Source organism: Oreochromis aureus, linkage group 18 (genome assembly GCF_013358895.1).
Source record: "Oreochromis aureus strain Israel breed Guangdong linkage group 18, ZZ_aureus, whole genome shotgun sequence".
Lineage (NCBI taxonomy): Eukaryota > Metazoa > Chordata > Actinopteri > Cichliformes > Cichlidae > Oreochromis > Oreochromis aureus.
This window is the reverse complement of record NC_052959.1, coordinates 4,686,617-4,708,111: the sequence shown is the minus strand read 5'-3', so window position 1 is coordinate 4,708,111 and position 21,495 is coordinate 4,686,617. Positions and strand designations below refer to the sequence as shown.

The following is a 21,495-nucleotide window of genomic DNA, read 5'->3' as shown; positions in this document are numbered from 1 at the left end:
TATAATTAAATTAATTCTTTTATTTTGTAAGTGTGTACCTTTTTGTTCATACTGAACTGAAAAATGTCTTTGCTATCGATAAATCAACCAAGCCACATAAACAATGAAACGTCACATTTTTAAAACAGGCTCGTTACTTTAGGTTCATTCATAGCGTTTCTACTTGGAGGATAATGTAGACTGTAAGTTGTGGACGTGGTACTTCAGCATCTAGCTATTGCTACTGAAAAGGAGCGAGTATAAAACAGAGTAACACTTTTTAACTGGCCGGTATATAGAAATGCAACGTTGTCTGTGACATGTCCTGCAAAACAAACTAAGCCTGGACTTTATTTTACTTTTACTTGAGTAAAGAAGTGGATTTAGTACTTCAACTTCACTTGGAGTATTTTTTAAAACGGGTATCTGTACTTCTACTTAAGTAAAAAATGTCTGTACTTTTACCACCTCGGATTATTAAACATGTACTGTATAATGTGCCTGTCTGTATGTTTCTTTGCTTTTTTTTGGACACTGTTCCCAATCTTAGTGAGACTGTTTGTTTAATTAAAGGATTTATTATAATATCCTTCTGAAGAATCAATACTGTTTTAAAAAGTACACGAAATGCTAACTTCAAACAAGCTAATAATTCAACATCCAATTAGCGGCGCCTCGATGTCAGGAATGTTCAATTCACTCTCATTATAACTGATTAGGTTATCACATTTCTTTAGATCATATTTCAGTCTGGCAGGAAAATGAGGAACTGTCAGAGCAGTGCTTCAACAGTCTGCTTTGCGAGACATGTTCTGACACTCTGCTCTCATTTTTTCTCATAAAGCGATATCTTCTTTCATGAATTACAAACACCTGCATGTTTAATTCATTCTGTGTAATCATCATGAGAAAAGCAATGAGTTTTTACAGCACAGTTGTTATGCAACATAGCAGACTTGTGAGATAAAACACACCATGAATTCATTGCTTTAACCTTGCTCAGAGCACTCACTTTGAGTAACTACAATTTCATTTATTTATTTATTCATTATTTTTGCCCGTAAACCTCTTGCAAGGTCAATGAGCAGATCATCCAGCAGAGGGGCGCAAGTGTAAGTACTTGAGATGGTTGAGGATGAAGAACAAAGCAGAGTGGACTGCTGCTTTTCCTCACATAATCTAAATCAGTAGCTATTTTTTGCAGAGGAATAGTGCTGCTGGTGATAAAGAAGAACTGGTGTAATAGCCTTGCCATGAACCTTGGCTTAGCAGGGAAATTGATGACTTCTGTGGAACTAAAAAAATATTTAGTTTCCAACTTCCCTAACCCCCCTCTGAATTCCCTGGTAGAAAAGGAAGCGAGTTTCCTTCCTTTTCACACTCAACTTGATGTTATCTTACAAACCAATTTTTCCATTATAATTGCCCACTGTTTTATTGTCATTTATTCAGAGGGAACCTATTGAAGAGAGCCTCAGCAGATGATGAAACTAACAGCAAGTTCGAATGCTAGGATATTTTAGAACCCTAATTAAAGTCAAATCGCACCAAAAAACTGTGGGTGACACTACTGTGTTTACCATTAAACATCCCACAAGAAAAGAAAAAAGGTTCAAAGCATTGTTGGTGAGTCTTTGAGGCTACTACAACATTCATTATATCCCAAAATATCAAAGCGCTGGAAAGAATGATCATCATAATGTCCATTTGGGAGGAAATATTTGGGTGTTTGGATGTTAAAACCAATTTGATGCAGACAGGACAAACATTTGGCTTTCCCAAATCTTTGTCCTGAGGGTTCGATTAACGAAAACACGATTTGATAACAACTATCTGAAATGCTTTTTGCCCAAAAATGTCTGCAAAACTGAATTTAGGGTGAGGATAGCACAGGAGAAAAGTTAAAGTGTAAAGGCTTTTTTATTTCAGGAAACTGTATCAGTATTACACAATTTTGTTGTACAATGGAGGAAAACTTCTCAATTAATTAACGAAACATGCAATTGGTTTAGGCGAAAAAATGATGATGTAGAGGTCTCAAATACTAACAAATCAAATGATACACTTCTAAGACTCATGACTTTCCCTAAACTCTTTTATATGTTTCATTAGATCCCATGTGCAATGTTTCTGGTGCTCAACATTAAAAAAGAGTCATCCCCTCCAGGCATTAAACATGGAACAATACGACCAGAGATATCTCTCTGTAAAACAAAGTGGTGTTTAATGGGAAGAAAGTCCTAAAAGTTACAGTTTTCCAGATTCAGATCAGATTATAATCTTTTAATTGGCACTGACAATGAATCCAAACACACTTATCTAATTAAAAAGACAGACGACAGACAATTAAAATGGTTATCTGACGTAACTGATGTTACAGTCAGTATCGGAGTACACCATCACTTTATTAAGTCATTGGAATGACTTACCTTGTTAACTTAAAAACTAAAATTCTCACCAGAAAAGCAAAACAAAAAGGTTAAAATACAGTTAATTATCCTGATTTTATTAAGAGCATCATATGCTTCTGCTGAAGTAGTTCTGCGTTATGTAACAAACACACTGGATTAAAAAAACAAAAAGTCACACTGGTAATGTTGAACAAGGACATGTCATATATTTATAGACAGCTGCCTGCTTTTGAAATATAAACTGAATGTAAGCCTCAATTATTGGAACCATTAACATGAATGGAACGGTTATAAGTAAATGTGCGATTAAATGCCAAGTTTTACCCTGCAGCTGACTTATTTTTAGTCATTTTAGTTCAGACAGGGAGGTGAAAATCACCATTAACAAATAAAAGGAAAAATATAGCGTCTTTCTGAATACGACTTCCTAATATGAATGATACATTGACAATTACAATGACTATTCATCCAGTCATTTTCATCCAGTCATTTTCATCCAGTCATTTTAACTGCTATGACGCCAGCTAATCAGTAGGAACTCATCCCTCAGCCAGTGAACATGACATATTGACAAATTTATAGTCAAACACGTGTGAACACAGTTCAAAAGAGTGCAACAGCATGTTCAAGAAGATGCTAACATTGTTGCTTGGCCTCTGGGGAAAGCTGAGAGGAGCCTTCATCGGATCAGGAATCACAGAGAAATGACACATTGGCATGAATGAAGTGGTTGAATGAAGAAAGATAACTGCTGAGCTGGTGACAAATAATTCCTTAAAGGTGTTCAGCGGTGTACAAAACTTTCCCATAGTTTCTGCTACCGCAGGCAATTTGATGAGAAATGGTGTTTCCTACAATATTGCTTTAAATGAAAAACACTCAGAGTAACCTGGTGACAGGAGTTCTGGGCCCTATACCTACATCTCTGAACCTTTTTCTTCTCTTTATCCATATTTTTCAGGCATTTTTTAAATTTAAACAAACAACTGTGTAGAATACTTCTGAAAGTACTTCTCAAAGTGCCAAAGAAACGTAGGAATACTGTGTCCCCCACATTTCTGCATTTCATCTCACTCCATATAGAGAATGCTACTTCCAGCGCTGACAATAAACTCTAACACTAAACAACACTGAACTCCAACATCATATCAGTGGTTTCTGTCAGTAACAAGCTAAAAATATACACTTGTCCACTTCCATTCCTGTTCTGATAACTAATCCTTTCAACCAGCTGTGGCTCAGGCAGCACATTTAATTAGTAAAACACACACAGCTGGAGTCTCAGATTCATATGTGTCTATACGTCGCTTTCTTGAGTCACTTGCATCAAATTGGTTTTGTATGCCTGCAACAAACACCCAAATATTTTCTACTGATAATTAATCCTTTTTCTTGTTCAGTGTGAAATTCATTGAAACAATATTTGATAAATAATCACAACAATCCTCTCAGAGCCACATCAGTATAATGAACCAAGTCAAATGACTTTGCTTCTATTTAAAAAAGAAATCACTAAGCGTGAAAATTCATCAACCTCAGTGGCTGACAGATTTAATAAATGGCCTTTCCCCATTGGTATTCAAGCGATTCAGGCACATCAGGCAAGTGAGGTCTTTTGGGCATGTCCTACCAGGACCACAGAGGGAGACCCCAGAGGTGGCCCATGACAGCCTGGAGAGTTTATATATGTCCGTTGTCTTGGGAACACCTTGGTGTCCCCCAGGTCGTTGCCTGCTTTAGTGGGAATCTGACAAATGTTGTTGGAACATAAGATTGTTCTTGTCACAGTGTCAAGGGTCCCTTCAACTCTGTCACCACTGTCCCATAAAATATCTACATGCCATGTAGAGCTTCACAGTTAAACATGTTTAAATATGTTAAATAGTTTAAATTTGTGTATTTTGGAAAAGTCATTCAATTTCAGGCTAAAAAAAAATGACATTGCATTTGACAAAGAGCACTATAGACCAACTCTTGCAAGTAAGGATTGTGTTATAAATGGCTGTCACATCATCTTCTGTCATCTAAAGTTGTTATTCCCTTACTGTTTGACAGATGTATGGTTTTCCATTCACATGTATAGGAACGCAGAAGCTAAACTATTTCACTGTATTCTTTTTAGTGACAGTAGTGTAGCCCAGGGGTGTCAATTTATATCTGTCTTCCTGCCATTCAGCCTGCTGCTCAACCACTTTGATCCAGAAGGTAACTGAAACAACTGCTGTTAAACTGCAAAGGGATTCAGTACAGGCATTCATGGTCCTCACAGAATAAAATCTACTGACATCTTCTGTTTCAACTCCAGATTGATACCTTTGTGATTTTCTTTCCTTTGGGAAGTGGCTTGACAGCTATCACAGATGACACATCATTCATTCATCATGGGTCATCAGGTGGGCAGCTGTCTTCGTGGATGTCTCATTAATTTAAGAGCAGTATATCAGATGACTAAATCACCTGAGGGCTAATCCATAAATCCTGTCATCTTAGATGAACACCCTTCATATCCAGCCACAATTTTATTTTAGGCCAAAATCTAGTTGCCCCTGTTTATCAATAATGAGTTGATATTTTATGCAATCAATAACAAATGTACCCTATAACTATGATACACAGAAACATGTCTAAAGGTGTTTTCATAAATGAAATTAATCAGTTTTTTCTTTATATTTCTGAACTCTTTGGGATTAAAATATAAAAAAGCTCCCTATGTGTTTATGAGGCTTCACAAAAATGTTGATAATCACCTGGGTGAGTCTAACTTTACCTGGCATAATTTTCACAGGGAAAATAAGCGTAAGTCAAACAGAGCAGGGCTTTACACAGTTACACACTAACTTGTTGACACTGAATGTTTCTGCAGACACTAAAGGACAATACCCACTAATGACTACGTGGACCTACCTCTCCTCTACAAACTAATCCTGTCCCACATATTTTTTCTAAAACATAATAAGTCATGTTAACTGTTAATCTGGGTGAATCTTAAAGCTTTCCACCAACAAGCAAAGTCGGTTCTGCATCAAACTAATTAGTGGTCTGTCCTTCAAGTAGAAGTGAGCAGCAGTCTTTATGCTCAAGGGCTACAGAGATGATCTTACAGTGAACCTGATCAGAAATACTATTGATATTACTGTTGATTAAGTCGTGTGTGGATATTTTTTATCTGTGCACCAAAAAAATTAAAATTATTTTATTACCTAAACTCTTGTCTTTGTGTCATATGTCTAAGAGCACCAGGGATCTTTTAGAGTAAATATTTTAGACATTCGCATTATTTACAAAGCTTGCTGCCAAACACGTGCAAAAAGGTTACCGTGTTTTTGTTTTGGAATGCAAAGTGTGAATCTAAAGGGCTCATCCAAAATATATCACTTATGACAAGCTTGTACTACAGTCTCTTTCTGTCTCTCACTTTCTTTCTTTCTCTGCAAAACACATTAAATAATTAAAAACAAGACAAGTGTTCCAGCAGAAAAGATTTTTCTTTGCCATTAACTGGTTTGAAATTACCAGACTAATCGGTGCTGCTCTATTGTTCACACAATTATGACTCTCAGAAAATTAATCTGAAATTATTTTGAACATTTAAAGATTTCAGTCATTTTCATTTTCAGAGAAGAGAATGTGTTATGTTGGGGTCTTAAATGCACAATAAATTTTATTTGGACAAAACAGAGCACCAAAGGCCTTGGTCTTCAGGAAACTGGTGGAAACTTTTCTCAGGTTCCAGATTTATCCACCAAAAAACTAAATCTAACAAAGAAATGACCAAAAGAGTACACTAGATACTGAAACATGCTGTGAAATTCTGCCCTGTACTGGTCATATTTGAGCATACCCCTGACTAATTTAAGTAACTTAAATAAATGTAATTAAATGGGACATAACTGATCAAAGTTCCATGTAGAGCATTCTCACTCCCAATGCGTAACATACCGACGATTTGTCACGTCCCGAGGTGTCTCATAGTAATGCGAAAGGTAACCTTCTGTGTCCCTATGATACGCTCTGGATTGTGGATGGAATCCAATAGAATGACTCTGAACGCATAACATACAGACGGGTTGGGTGCCCAAAAGCGTAACATACCGACGATTTGTCACATAGCGCCGGTATGTTACCTTTTGGACAGTGAGCATCATATTTTGGCTGGTCAATGAAGCCATAAACATAAACGCTGAAGGCTCAGGCATACGGATAGGCTGTTTGAAATTTGATAGTTGGATTTATTTTAATTAGTTAGACACACACACTATAACAGAAATAGTCTACTCCACTATATTCATTTTATTATTGGAGTCCAACGTCTGGTTTTTATAAACATTTGGCTTTCTTGTTATGCAGACATCTCTTTCTGGACTAAACCTCTTATCCGAGCATCGCTACCTTTAGCTTCAGCCCAGAGTTGCCTAAAAAAAAGCACAGAATGACTGCACACACCTGTCCCATCTCTCCAGTGAAAATCTGTTTGCCAGGGAGCATTTTTGAACAGAACAGTACCCAACCTACACTACACACAAAATAAAAGCATATTTTAAATAAGCAATGAGATATTTTCTTATCCATCTTATTCCATCAGTCTGGAAGTTAATGTGATTTTTAAGTAAAGCACGAACCACACTCTGAAAGAGAGATCTTTCAGATACGGTCATGTGTCTGTGCTCATTTGGACCACTAGCTAACTTGCTAAAAGCTAGCTAGAGCCTATATTGGATTCAATGATTTGGTTTCTGCTTTGTGTCCTGGACAGATTACATTGCTGCACACATCTCCAGTGATCTGGACCAGAGTAGGATCATTGTGGTTGTTAATCCACAGTTGTTGTAGACGGTCAAGATAACAAGCCAGTGAGACATGTTTCCTGCTTGCCGTGTCAGTGACTGTCGAAATAACACAAATTCTTCAGCACTACCTTAAAAATCACCTTTTATGGTTTGGGTGGGTATGTTCTTTATTTAACCCCCACCCCCAACCCCAAGTAGCATGTCTGTCCATTTCTCATTAGAAATAAAGAGAATGCTCAGGGGCATTGCTTCCACTGTGTAATACATGTCATCAGTTGAGCCCAGTTTAACTCTGCGGCATTGTTTTGGCTCATTTACAGCTCTCTCTGCAGCCCACAGTCACTGCACACAGAGTAGATTTTCTTTGGACTTATGAACCATTTAACAATTCAAATGCTCTCAGTGGCTTTGAACTGCCAAGCAGTTCTTTCTTTTTAAACTTTGGCATTTTTTCCTTTATTCATAAATGTTTTTGTGTTAGACTGCAGAATTTCATTGCCCTCTGAATCATGACCACCTCGGCAAAATCCTCAGAGGCCTGATTAAAACTCACAGCAACAACAACGAATAAAAACAAATGCTGATTACGTGAGAATACAAAACAAGTCAGAGAGTTGATGAGAGATAATAATAAAAGTCTGTTTTTACTAGAGTCGACAGAAAGTCTTTGCAATCCTTCAAGTGCGGCATTAAGAAGAAACTCCTTCAGGTACTTTTCAGCTTGGTGCAGCGGTCAGCAAAATCCTACCCTGCTTCACTGCTCGATGACTCCTTTTATTTCTTTAGTTGGACTGTCATGACTCCCAAAGTAACACTGAAGAAAATGGCAGTGCAGAAAATGTCTCTCACCTTACATCTACCGCATCCTCCATGACTGTCATGTCTGTCTTGCATTTGGCTGATGGGTTGATGGCGAGCTCAGCAGGGGGGATGACAAAGCTTTTACTTAATGGCAGCCACATTCCTTCTCCTAGGGTGTACGTGAATCTGCAAGAGGACAGGAAAAGTACATGAGAGTGTAAGGTAGGGTTGTAGGTTTAGGCCTTTCAGGGAAAATTAGATCATTAAGGCCTTTGACACTGTTGGGAACCCCTTTCAACTTCCAGCTGCTAGGGAATTAACCCAACCAGTTGGTGAGAGGCTGCTGGAAGTTGCTGACTTTTGCTAGGTGAAACTGTTTGCAAAGAAACAAAATGTTCACTTGCTCCCTGATATATCTCGCCTATTAACAGATGCAATGATGAAGAGCTGATTAGTGTCCTTTATTACACCTTTAATAATTATCAAGCAAGCACAGCGTTTCCTTTGAAATGGGTTTATTTTGTCAACAAAAACAGAATTTAGCAGGTGTTCATTATGTTGGTTTTGCTCTATAACAGGTTCTACTTACACATACAATGACATCATTATTTCAAATTTTGGCAAAAGAAACAGCGGTCTAATCATATATGTGAGACAAAATACCTAAGTATAATAAAAAAATAATAACAGTAATAATAATAATATTATGATGATGTTCTCATAAATGTTGTTTCTTTACATAGAAAAAACAAATGTAGAGAATACTACTTTTTTGAATTGTGACTGAAAGTCATCAAAGTTATTTGAACTGACAGCAGTTGAAATCCTGACTCTGTGAAGTGTTGAATGGTGAAAGGTTACTACAGTTAAACATATTAATAAGTAGCTCATGAATGGCAGACAGAAGTGCACAGAGGCATTTGAGAAACTGCAATATCTTTATTGATTTGTGTCTACGAAGGTGTGCAAGCCTTACTTCGCATATATGATCGTATTTGTAAGGTGCTATTTGTTTTTAGGCCTCTAGTCCTGCAAATGTGATTTTTACAGTAAGTGAGGGATAAATATATATAGTATATGAAACTTCAACACAGCAAATGCCAAGAGTGAATTTGAGTGCACTGTTATTTCCAAGCAGAGAATAAAATCAAGTAGTTAAAGATCTACCGTCATGGTTCTGGGTCAGTTTGACCCAGCATTCTGAGTTTCTTGGGTTTTGGTATTATTCTGTATTATGGTTTATGATCCGATTCTCTAGTTGTGCTGTTTTGATTATTATTATCTGGTGTTTAATTCTTCTTAAGAGTTTCGTTCTTAGGTTTAGATTCCGTGCTCCCTCTGTTCAGTGTCCAGTCTGTGCCTCTGTGCCTGTCCTGGTCCCACCTCTCCATGTTCGCTCTATTGCCATGTCTGTGATGTCTGAGTGTTAAGCTTGTGTCTCTAAGTCGATGACTGTACATACGTGTCGTATTTCCTGTTTTACTTTGATAGTCTTTGTGCTATGTCAGTGTGTCTACTTTTGCTCCCCTCGCCCCGTCATGTTTAATTAGCTTCAGCTGTGTCTCCCTCCTATTTGCCATTCCTCGTTTCCCTCTGTGTATATTTAATGTTTGTTCTCCTTTGCTCGTCGTCGGATCGTCTGTGTTGCTTCAGCATCTCTCCTGTGTGTCATTCCCTCCATGTCTCAGGTTTAGGCTAGTTTTCCCAGTATAGGTTATGTTTGTTCCTTTCTAGTTCTCCTTGCCGTTTATTTGTAACATCTGTTCAACCATAAATAAAGGCTCATTTTCTGTTAACATCCACATTCATCTCCATTGTCTGCATTTGGGTCCACTCCTTCCTAATATCCACACGGTTTGCTTGGCAAACCATGACATCTACATTAGGGGATAATAACATGGGTCTATATTTTTAATAGTAATATTCCAGTTATCTTCACTGACATGTTTATCGTCTAATGTTTCAAAGCATAACACAGCTTATGTGGTCAATTTTTGGAATTGTTAAGTGATTCTTTTTATTTTTATTTGGGTTCTTGCTGTTTTCTTTACCATTAAGGAGAAAAAAACAGTTTTATTTGGTTCATGGTTTGGCTGAACTCGATGTAGCAGTAGACTTTTAAGCTCTGCATCAAAACAGTGAAGTTAGTGAATGTTAAAAATATAAAGGCACAAAACATTAAAAAGAAGAGAAGAAGCAGAAGTGCTGGTTTATTAAAATCTGAATAGAAAACTAACGATTAAATAGAGACATCCGGGATATAATGGTTATCCCAGTGACTTATTACTGCACAAATTTAAAGTTGAGAGACTTAAAGGAAACACGAAACAGGAAAAATGCCCCAAACTGAAAATGCAGTGTCTAAAGACATTTCAGTGGACGATTAAACCTCTAAACTTTAGATCCTGAACTTTTGAGGCATGCAGGGTTTAATGGGAGTTGTTTAATGCTGAGTTTTCAAACTTGTTCCCAAAGTTTGAAGTCTCAAAGGCAAATTGCAATAACCTTCGTATCATCATCAGGGCATTTCTCACAAACCTTGGAAATCCACCAGTCAGTGTTTCTGACTAATGGCATCATGTTTGTTACAGGTTATTTATTTTACCTTTCAGCAAAGTTATCCTTTTTGCATAACTCTTATTTGAGCAGAAGGGCACCGAGTTAATGGACAGACTGCATAGCAAATGAGGCACCCCGGCAAAAAAGGGCCCATAAGAGTTTCCCCCAAGACAAAACAGGGCTATAAATCTGTAAACAACAGATGGTTGGAACAAGGGCTTTAAAACAATTCTTTATTTGTGAGTCAATGGACATCATCAATCTTTAAACACTCTGCAGATGAAATGTAATACTTCAAGTTTTAGTTAAACAGTGCATGCTGATTAACATCAAATGCATTATTAGTGCTGATGAATAATTCATGGATACTTGTAATACAAAAAGGGGGGACTTGTTGATTAAATAGTTAACAGCCATTTTTATGCAGACTAAACATATTTCCTCATTTACAATTGTTCAATTTGCATTTAATAAAATGCTAACGTAGCATAAGGAAAGGGCAGTGAGTTGTGGGCGCTGCATGCATTACCAGTCGCTTTTAGAACCGAAGGATTAAATCACTATAGAAATGGAACACTTCATTATATCCACCCAATTACTCCCTTTGTTCCAAAGTTAAAAAAAAATTTGAGTGGATCAAAGTGCTGTTGCTCGTTTACTGCAAAACACTTGGCTGTAGCAAGTTAGTATAACATGGAAGTCCATTAAAATGGTAATATTTCCATATTACTTCTCAAGACGCTGTTGCGCTGTTGCTACCTCACATTTCTCCTACGGGACTGTGTATAGCAGGAGTGCTGAAATTCCCTGTGATGCGGTATGACGTATATGGGTGACCGCAGGACAAATTAGCAGCCACTTAATGAGCGCAGCTTTATAATGGACAACTGGGGACTTGTGTGCTACTGTACGACTTATTTGGTCCAACCTAAGAGAAAGTGGTGGTGGAAAACACTAAGAGGCCCCAAGAGGAAACGGTTGTTCAGTGGAAAACATGTTTGCAGTCCGCAGAGGAACTCCCTGCGGTTAATACTGTGCAAATAGGAAACACTGTTTGTGAATGCTGACTCTCACCATTTAGCTCCTCCAACACACGAGAATTTTGTTTGTGTTGTTGGGTTTCCTTTGCTTTATAGCGCTTCAATTTCACTCAACTAATTAGCTTTTGTGCTGAACAGTAATATCTGCTCAAAGAAACAAGAGGATGGCTTCGTAGGTCAGCGAGTGCTTGCTCAAAATTCAAGGTCTCTTCTAATGTGTGGAGCAAACAGGGACGTTTGGGGAAGTTCAAAGCTAGAAATGTTCAAATTAGGATGGATGGCTGTGTTGAAGCCGCCAGAGGACAACGAGATTTTAAACTATGGTTGTAAAAAAGGTGGGGAGCCTACTGCAGAACGCATGCTGGCAGGCAAGGAAATGCATCAAAGCAGCTCCTGGAGATATTACTGTGATTCCAGCTTCGAATGTGTGTCCCAGCATACGGACAATGCTAACAATAATAAGAATGGTTCACATCAACTGTGCAGTCACACAAACTTGTTCTTGCTGCTGTGCTGTCATGAAAGGAGTCAGAAACTTGTAATGAAGGCAGTGGCACATTCCTTCTTAGATCTGCTCTTTCTCAAGTCGGAGAACTTGGCAAGGAAAGCAGTTGAGAATATTGTTAGATACCTCAGTCTCAGACAAGTTGCCCGATACCCTGATGTGTTGTTGTGAATGTGAGAATGGAATGATTTTCTCTCAGCTATATGTTCTCTTCAAGGCAAACGCCTAAAGCAATGATCTCTGTCATAAGACACAAGGGAAAAGATTAAATATATATTGTAACGCTGTGTTTGTAACATTCATCTGTTATTAAAAGCATAATAATTTATAACAGCAGCCAGCAAAAAAAGCTGTAAATTAGCTACCTTTATCTGACAAAGGGCCAGCATTCACTTGCTTTTCTGGGTTCATTCAATCTGAACTAACATCTGTGAACTATATCTGATTCTTTAGTAACTTGGAGATATGTTTGGTGCCTAACAAGTCATTCATCTTAGCTGTTTATGCTGTCATATATGCTAAAAAAAAGGTGAATATCATCCATGCTCTAATTTGTTTGTCTTTCAGGTCTTTTGTGTTGTTGTTCGACTCTTTATTGCTCTTTGTTGCTCATCAGTGCAGAATTCTAAGTTTGTGAGTAGCTGAAGAAATAGCAGGTATTTACAAAAAGTCCCATAAGTATTTGGAAAATAACAGATTTTGTCATTTAGCACCACAGCAGATTGTTTGTTTTTGATTAAAGAATGTTAGCTACCGCTCACCGCTTGTCTGCAGGCTTTATTAAATGGAAAACTTCTACAACAGTGTCCACGCCATAACACAGCAACAGAGAATGTTTCTCTTAGGATTTTCAGCCCAAATTTGACCTGGCCTTCCTGTTCTTGTATAATAGCGAGAGTTCCAGTGAAAAGCTACCACATGCCGCAAGTTCAACACAATGGGATCAATTCAACATGGCTGCAAAACCACGTTACAGTCAACTGTCTAATTAGATTTGAGCCTGTATGAATGGAGACTATTTATAAAATAAAAATCTTTAACAGTTGATGCAATAATTTGGTTTGTTTGGTGGTTTGATTTAAAATCCACTCTGTAATGGTGGTGTAAAATTACAAAAAAAACCCAAAACACTATGTACTTATGGACCTGAGAACCAATATTGAGTCAGCATGGACATAAACTGTTCTGTCACACCCTTGACTTGTTCAGTGTTTTCAATTTCAGTTCAAATGAAACATCAGCCATTGTTCTGTTGTAACTTTTTTAAAGTGATTTTTTAACAGCAGGGAAAACATATGCATTATGGATTAATGTCCACAATACTGCAGAGAGAAAAAAAATTTACTCATGTTATCACAGTTTCACAAAAGTAATTACTGCTTAATATCAAATGTTGTCTGAAGTGGTCAACTAAATTCACTTTTCCAATCAATTTCATGAATGTGTAGCATTCAAATTGTTTTAAAAATTAATTCTCAACAGCAGAGCAGACAGCTTATGTGATGTTTCTCCCATGTGAAAATCAAACCTCTTGCTCCCTTTCATAGTGCATTTAAAACTGACAGAGTTAGAAGGTATTCTGCAGCCGGAGCTCGAAATCCTCCCCTAATCATAAGGGAGAGACACAATCAAAGCTATTGTACCTGAATTCTAACAAGTTATTTGACTGCAGCACCACAGAAAATGCAGTCAGATAAAACAAAGTTTTGTGAAGTTCTCCTTACCTGAAAATGCGATCAGAGGGTTGTTCTCCCATCACAAGATCAAAACCACGCTGGAAGATGGTGTAAGGCCAGGGACTGGCATGAAAAAAAAGGAAAGAAAAAAGAATAGATCAGAGGAATAGAAAAAAAGGTGAGAGAGAATAAAACTGTGTGTTAAAATCAAAGCCTGCGAAGTGTTAAATTTTTCATTGTACCATCCTCCTAATCTAAACCCCCTAGACATCGAAACACTAGCCATGTTTCCATGTCTGACTTTGAGTTTTTCCCGCCTTGCAGAGCCCAACAAATCACAACCAGCATTGCAATGTGCACTACGTGTAAACATAATGATTGAAAAATGTGTTTCTCCAGCAGCTGACATGCAATGTGACTTTGACTCATATCTATTTACCAGGGGAGGGGATAAGAGAGGATGACAGGGCGAGACAGAATGGGAGAAAGGGTCAAAGTGAAAGGAGGGAGAGACGGAAGGTGATGGAGAGGGCACACAAAGGAGCCAGTGAGGGTGGGGGCATCAAAGGGAGGAGACAGATGCCAAGAGGCAGAAGCGAGAGAGGGGGAATGATGGAGATTAATGGGGAGTGGCAGCTCCGGGACTAAACAGTCTGCAAAGTGAGAGTGTAAGGGGGAGAAGTGACAGGGGACCGATGTCATTCTGAGCACTACTGTAAGCAAAAAGAACATTGAGGAAGACTAGAGCTGCATCCACGCCATAGGCCGTGGTCATTAAACATTTAAGTCACCCCAGGGTGCTCACTCAGTTACACAGGTGTGACAGGGACTCAGGGAGAGCACCAGGGAAATGAGATAAAGAGGTGCAGAGTTACGTAGACGGGCAAAGGGGGGACATTTCTGACGTTTCATAAAATGCAGACAAAGAAGAAAACATTTCCAACATGCACTGAGTCTGGCGTGTGATACAGAGAATACATGCCTGCCGGTGACGTGACAGATTAGGGATGTATGATTTGACTTGTTCAGGCCATCATCACATTCACTCTTCTCAGTGTTTGGCAGAACAATTTCAAGGTGCAGCAGAATCTAGTACCAGGCCATAACAACTAAAGAAGTCACAGTGGGGTACCTCTTCATTGTTACCATTTGTTAACAAGTTGTTGCCCAGACATATTGCTCTGGAGCTAAACTTTAGTGGGTCCCCTCGTTCTCACAATATATCTCCCTGTGGTCATTGCATTTCTTTCTTTTTTCTAAGAAAAGAAATGTAATGAGCACTCTATATGGTTTGGTATAAAAACACACACAGAACAAAACAAGAAAACTCCACAAGACACTTTAAATTCTGAAACAGTTCCATTACAAAGTATTTCATTATTGATGTTATTTTCATAAACATGTGACAGCCTGCTACATATAAAAGGGCTGGATCCCATATCATCTTTTGCAGGTATTACTGGGTCAGACAGCAAACTGTAAATCAGCACAGTCTTCTCTGATGTAGCTTGCTTTTATTTTTTTGTGACAGTAACACCTCACATGCACACGCACACTTACACACACAGCGGTCACCCAGTGGTCAGCACTGTGGCACCAGTGTTCGCCAAATGTCAAGGACTTTTTAAAGAAGCAGATGTGAACTCAATTAAGTGTTAATATAACTTCCTGGAGAAGAGCCTGAAACAGCATTTTTAAAGCCAAAAAATATCGAGTCATCACTTGGAATCATTACAGAACTGGTGACTTTGAGGTCAAAGATGAAGAGATCATAAACCACATTAAAGCCACTAAAAATTAACAAATCTACCTATGGCTGAAAATGATTTAAAGATAGTACTAAAAGTCACGCAGCTGTCATTGCAGCCACATTACTGGATATATTATGGGTTCGGAGGTACATACCAACTTAATACTAACAGTTAAAATACTCTTCAAAGCAGGTACTTCACCACCTGTGGCTGCATTGAGTCTGCAAGAAATTACACCTCATGACTAAACTGAACACAGTACAAACATGAATTTGCTTGGCTTTAGAAAACCATGTTGTACTTCAGTACAATTTATTACTGCAGTTGTGATTTTTGGTTGAGGTGCTAAAATCGTGCTGTTCACTTCCACAGGTGGAAGCTGCTGGAGAGAGCCTCGATTGATGTATTCCCAAGCCTGTAAGTGACCACTGAGAGCAGCCGACAACAGGCAGTAAGTACTATGGTATCTGTGTTCGCTGGGGGGTAATTGTTGGCTCTCTGTCTGCAATATTGTAAGAGTTTGACCCTGCTAGGGAAAGTGCCTGTGAACAGCACACTTTAAGATTTGTTGATACATAAACTCAGTGAATAGAGCTGTAGAAATGTAAATCCGAACATTCTGCATACTAACACATCTAATCTGTTTTACGCAGTGACATGACCTCGGGACAAGCGGAGGACTATAAAACTTGGAACTGTATCAGGCGATGACGATGACATCGATTATAAACAAATACCCAAGCAACAAAGAAAAATGATCTCCCGAAGACTATTTACAGTACATGCCGATGTGCACAACTAATTACCTGCATTTGAAATGTTTATGTGTTCAAAAATATCAGCTGTACTTGTCAACATTACTGTTCCTTTTGATTCATCCAGGCAAATTAATACCACTTGGTTTGATGCGTAGGGTAATTCCTTTGTTGTTCCACTGTTCGACTTTGGGATGGTAATGAGCAATCACAAACCATTATGAGGTGATTATCATAACTTACCCCTGATTGGGCCCCCACTCACTGCGGATGCAGAGGTGCTTGTGGACCGGGTCCTTCATGTAGCCGTCTAAGCAAAGGCACTCTCCTGCAAGCAGAAAGCCAGTGATTCAATCATGTCTTCATTATAGTCAAGCCTTGTTTAATTCATTAGAAATTTCCCTCTGCCCCTCTCCTTCCATTTCACTGCAGGAGAGCTATTCTAAAGATGAATCCTCTGTAGAGAAGCACTCTTAATCATCTCTTATTTTTAATGATGTATTCATAGGTGGTCTTTTTTTTTTTTTTAGCTATTTCTGTTTAAATCTCACAAAGAACGGAAAAATAAATTCCTCAGAGTGTTGCAGCAGGAGAATATTTAATCAGTTGTCTCAGTACAATACAGCCAGTCTCCAAATGGCTACTAAAAAAAGCGATGGCGCTCACTGCTGTGCGTCATGTCAGTGGATTGGTTTCTGACACACTGATAAGGACACGGAGTGTAAAACACCGGCTCGCTCCGACACTGTCAGCTCATTAAAACCTTGCAGTATGACTCATTTTGGATTGATTTTTGACTCGTTCTTGATGTGCATGATGCTTCCTAACCCTAAAGTTCTTTTCAACTCCAAGTTTAAAAAATGTCGTTTTTCTTTGTTTTTCTTCTGGAAATTCTTATTTTGCAACAAGACAAACTGAAGAGGCCAACCAGTAACCTAAAGCTACTACTTTTAGACACAAGCCCAGGATATGGCAACTTATTTCATCAAAAGCATAAAGGATATAGTATTTGTTTGTTTGTATTAGTTTGATTTCTAATAAATGGTTACCATACTTAAAATTCAATTAGAATTTAATTGTTAGGTTTCAGTCAAATAAATGTCAAAATGGATCAGCCAGAATGTGACAGAATACTTTTTAAATCAAGAACTTACTTTTATTTGTCAGTTTGTAAGACTGACACTTAGCTAGCACTTGCCTTAAAGAAGAAATGCACAAAGAATATTTTACTGGCAAGACCATAAGCATATATGTAATTTGCCAAAACTCATTGGCTGCCAACACAATGAAAGCAACCCATAATGAACACTGTGGTTCAGTTCCATTTTAGTCTCAGATGTCATCAAATTCAAGGAAAGAAATATGATGCCATGAACACAACTATGGGATAAAGTGTTGAAGCTCTCAATAAGAGATTGCTCCCTTATCATGTTTCCAATTTCTCCTTATGTTTTATGAGTAAAAAAGAGAAACAGACGGTACATTTACCCAGCGAATTCTGACTTGACATCGAAGCCTCAACCCACAGAGACCGCTAACAACATCGTATGGCCAGATAGCACAAAAGTACCGTGTCCACACCCAGACAAGTTCGAGTTGTTTTGAGGAGCAAAGAATATTAGTCTGTTTCTTTTATTCTTGTGGCTTATCAGTGTGGTTACACAGTGGAAAAGGACACCCTAGAAGTAAATACCGAAGTTAACTTTGAGTCATTACTCCAAATGTCTAGACTTAATAGATTCTGTTTATATTAGTGTTTTTCACACTTATCAGACTGGTCCCAATGACTGAATAACATCCCCTACCCAAATGAGAAGTGATTAGATCAGTGATTAGTCTAATGAATCGTCACTTGGCACTGCCATTATTTACTAAAGCAGAGTGTCTTGGGTTGTAATTTGCCCAAATCCACTTAGTCCTCAGGCCTAAGGCAACAATTTGGGGCAACTTCTAATAGCATCAAATGCAGCATTGCCCATCTGTGCTGTTTAAAGGTTGAATGTCTAAAGCCATCTAAAAGAGTTTATAAAAAAGCCTCAGATGTGGGACTGTTTCATATGCAGAAACATATGCACTAGGCAATATTTTAGAGGGTGCTAAACCGACTACTCGATACAAAAAATACCAGTGTCTTACATGAATATGAATGTCCAATACCTCAGCAGTGGGACTCGTACAATGCTCATGCTCTGTGTTGCCATTGTCCTGATAAGTGAGGCCTGTGTGCTTTTTGTGCTGCTATCAGCTCCTGGGAGAAATGTCGGCCTCGACTTTATCCAGTATGATTGATGGGGCCTCACCTTTGGTTTAGATGGTTACTCAGGGGTAACATGTACAACATGCTCTCCTCATGCTCAATAGGAGGCAAGTGAAGAGCACAGGCCCTGGGCGTATACACCACTGTTAATGGAAAAGGTCAACTGTCAGTACCTGCCAGGCTAAAGGAAATCGTTTACTGACTTTTCATGCTAGCTGAATAAAAAAGAAATGAGTCAGGCATCCTCATGATTTCAAGTCTGTCTATATTTTATAACATATAGATGGGGGTTATTTTCTAATACTGATTCTGTACTCAAGAGAGCCTCTGTGTGCTCTAGAGTTAAAACAACTCTTAGACCGGGTTCAATAATGCCCGTGATCCCAGCAAAGTTTTGAGAAAGGAACACAAAAACAAGGAGAAGATAGAGATATACTCTGTGCCCTTTTCAATTAATAATCCTGCTCAAAGGCTGTACGGCACATCCTCTCACAGAGTTCCTAAATATTGAACTCCCAACTTGTTATTGGCCCGTTAAGTGCTGCACATGGGGCTGCAATTTAAACTAACTTTACATTACATGATTAATCATGACCAGTGTCAGTGTTTTAATCTGCTGTGTTCATCGAGTTTCACTCAAGGAAACTCACATTTAAAATGACTGCTTTATCACAGCAGTAGAATACCATTAGAGTTTGGTGTATTTGAGCTCATTACTCCCCATTAACTCATTACTTGTGTAATTGGAGTGTAATAAAATAACAGTTGTGTGGAGGGGTTCGAAAGAGCACCCAAGATATCAGTAGCGCAGCATGTTAGGATAAAAGATGTGAAGATAGACCAGAAAGACCTCATCATCTTCTAGTCGCTTAGCTGCATTATGGAAGTTCATGCTCTGCTCCTCAAGCTTTGAGTAATTATTCTTTTAAAAAGGATCACCTGGATGTGCTCTTCACTAGTACCAGCTTTTCCAAGACTTTCCTTGTCGGCACTCTTAACATGTACATCCTGTAGCTCTGAATATAATTGCTACTTTGCTGCTCTGTTAAATGTGCAATGAAAGTATTGAAATGTTTGACACTGGAAAGCCAATTTTACATGTTCACTGATAATCTAAACTGTATCCAAAAAATAATAACAATAATGCTGGAGGGGCAATGAGCTTTGTTGCACAGCTCCTGAACATTGCTAAATGGCTCATCTTACTTTAATTGCCATTTCATTGCACTCTCAGGTCACGGCACTCTGCTCAAACTTGTTTTACACTTGCAAGGTGTTACTTTCCATAATTGCTCAACATACAGTGAGAGCCACAATCTAGGCTTCACGCTTTATTTTCACTGAATTTCACTCTGCGATTTGTCACCTTTAAAAACACATACTGTACCTATACAGTACAAATCACCCTCAAATAGCCTGAAACTTGATCTGTCCTGTGGATAGCAAAGACTGCACTGGACTAGACATGTATTCACTTAAAACTTGTAACATGTTCTACAATGTCTTTTAACTTGACAAGACCAAACCCTATTAACTTCTTGTTGGTGATCACGATTGACTAAAACGGTCAGTTTCTTTTTGCCAACATAAAAAGTATTTGTTTGACTGACAGAAGACAGAACAATGAAAAAGTCCAAAGAACTCTGTGAAAATCTAAGAAGGAAAACTATATACGTATGAAAGGTCTGTTGGAGCCATTTCTAAACAACTGCACGTTCCAGGATCATCAGTTCAAGTTATTTGGATGTGTCACATCTTTGCCAAGGTCTGGAGATAGACCCAAATTGTCATACCCAGATGAGAGGAAATTGGTTACAATGTTCAGGAATAACCCAGGAACCCACAAGGCTGAAGCCTGCCATCAACGGGAAACTGCTGGAACACAACATAGAGAGGGTGCCAACCAAGAAAAGAAGATTCTGCAACCTTCGAGCTTGACTGAAATTAGCAAAGACAAACCAAATTCCTTCTGGATAAAAGTTTTATGGTCAGATGAGACAAAGCTGTCAAGCACGGTGGTAGTAGCATGATGCTCTGGGGTTGTTTTGCTGCTACTGGTACTCATACATTGCACAAAGCGCAGTACTGAGGAGTACTGGAGAAGGAGGACTACCTCCAGACTCTTCAACTTCATCACAAATCAACAACTAGACAGTTGGAACTTGGACACATTTGGGTGTTGCAACAAACATAAATCAAAAATACTCTTAGAATGGATGAAGCAAGCTAACGTTATGGAACGGCTTCACAAAGCCCCAACCACACTGGGAAAAGAACATTTTAAAAAATAATTAAAAGCCCAAATTACAATGGCATTCATGCCTATGACTACAGCTCTAATAAAGTTGACTATGTGAATGGTTAAATGATAAATAGGTGAATGTTAATTGGTTTAACAAACAAAACTTTCCTGTGAAAATGGTCAGGTACAAAGACTTGCCTGAAAATGAGTGAAAAATCGGTAGTATTATATGTGGTGAAAACACCACTTTTAAAGCATCCCCACCTCTTTTAATGTCTTACAGGAGCAGCACAGAAATTGTCACAGCCCATCTCAGTTTTCATCAGTATATTCTCTCAGCAGAAAAGAGGATTGGATTTAAGCTATCTATAGCACCTTTGCAATCTCCTGGCAGCCTATACACACTTTCACTCATTGTCATGTGTGCTATCCCACTGATAAACCTGTATCTAACCTTACATATGCACAATGGCTCCTTTACAAATTAATCACATAAAAAATATAATAAAATTGCTGAAGCCTGCGGCTGGTCCATATATCATTTTAAGAGTGGGGAGAGTGGAGGTTTGGGTGTGTGGGTGAACCTCAGAAATTATTCCAAGAAGAGCAGGCATGAGACACACTGGCCCAGCTTTTTGATTCATTTAAAGGTCTCAGAACTTACTCTGTATTGCCCAGGGGAGAGTTAGGCTGCTGAATAATGGATGCAAAACAAGGAAGACACTTCCACCG

General features: G+C 38.4%; 1 protein-coding gene across 6 annotated transcripts in view; it reads right to left on the bottom strand.

Annotated features, from left to right (window-relative positions):
* The window catches only part of astn1 (astrotactin 1), a 417,314-nt gene that overhangs the window by 246,779 nt on the left and 149,040 nt on the right, over positions 1 to 21,495 (bottom strand). For all 6 annotated transcript variants that reach the window (XM_039602830.1, XM_039602832.1, XM_039602833.1 and 3 more), the window contains 3 exons: positions 16,508 to 16,592; positions 13,807 to 13,881; positions 8,027 to 8,164 (listed from right to left, as the gene is read on the bottom strand). In XM_039602830.1, the coding sequence (XP_039458764.1) occupies positions 8,027 to 8,164; positions 13,807 to 13,881; positions 16,508 to 16,592 (298 nt within the window). The remainder of the gene's footprint in view (positions 1 to 8,026; positions 8,165 to 13,806; positions 13,882 to 16,507; positions 16,593 to 21,495) is intronic.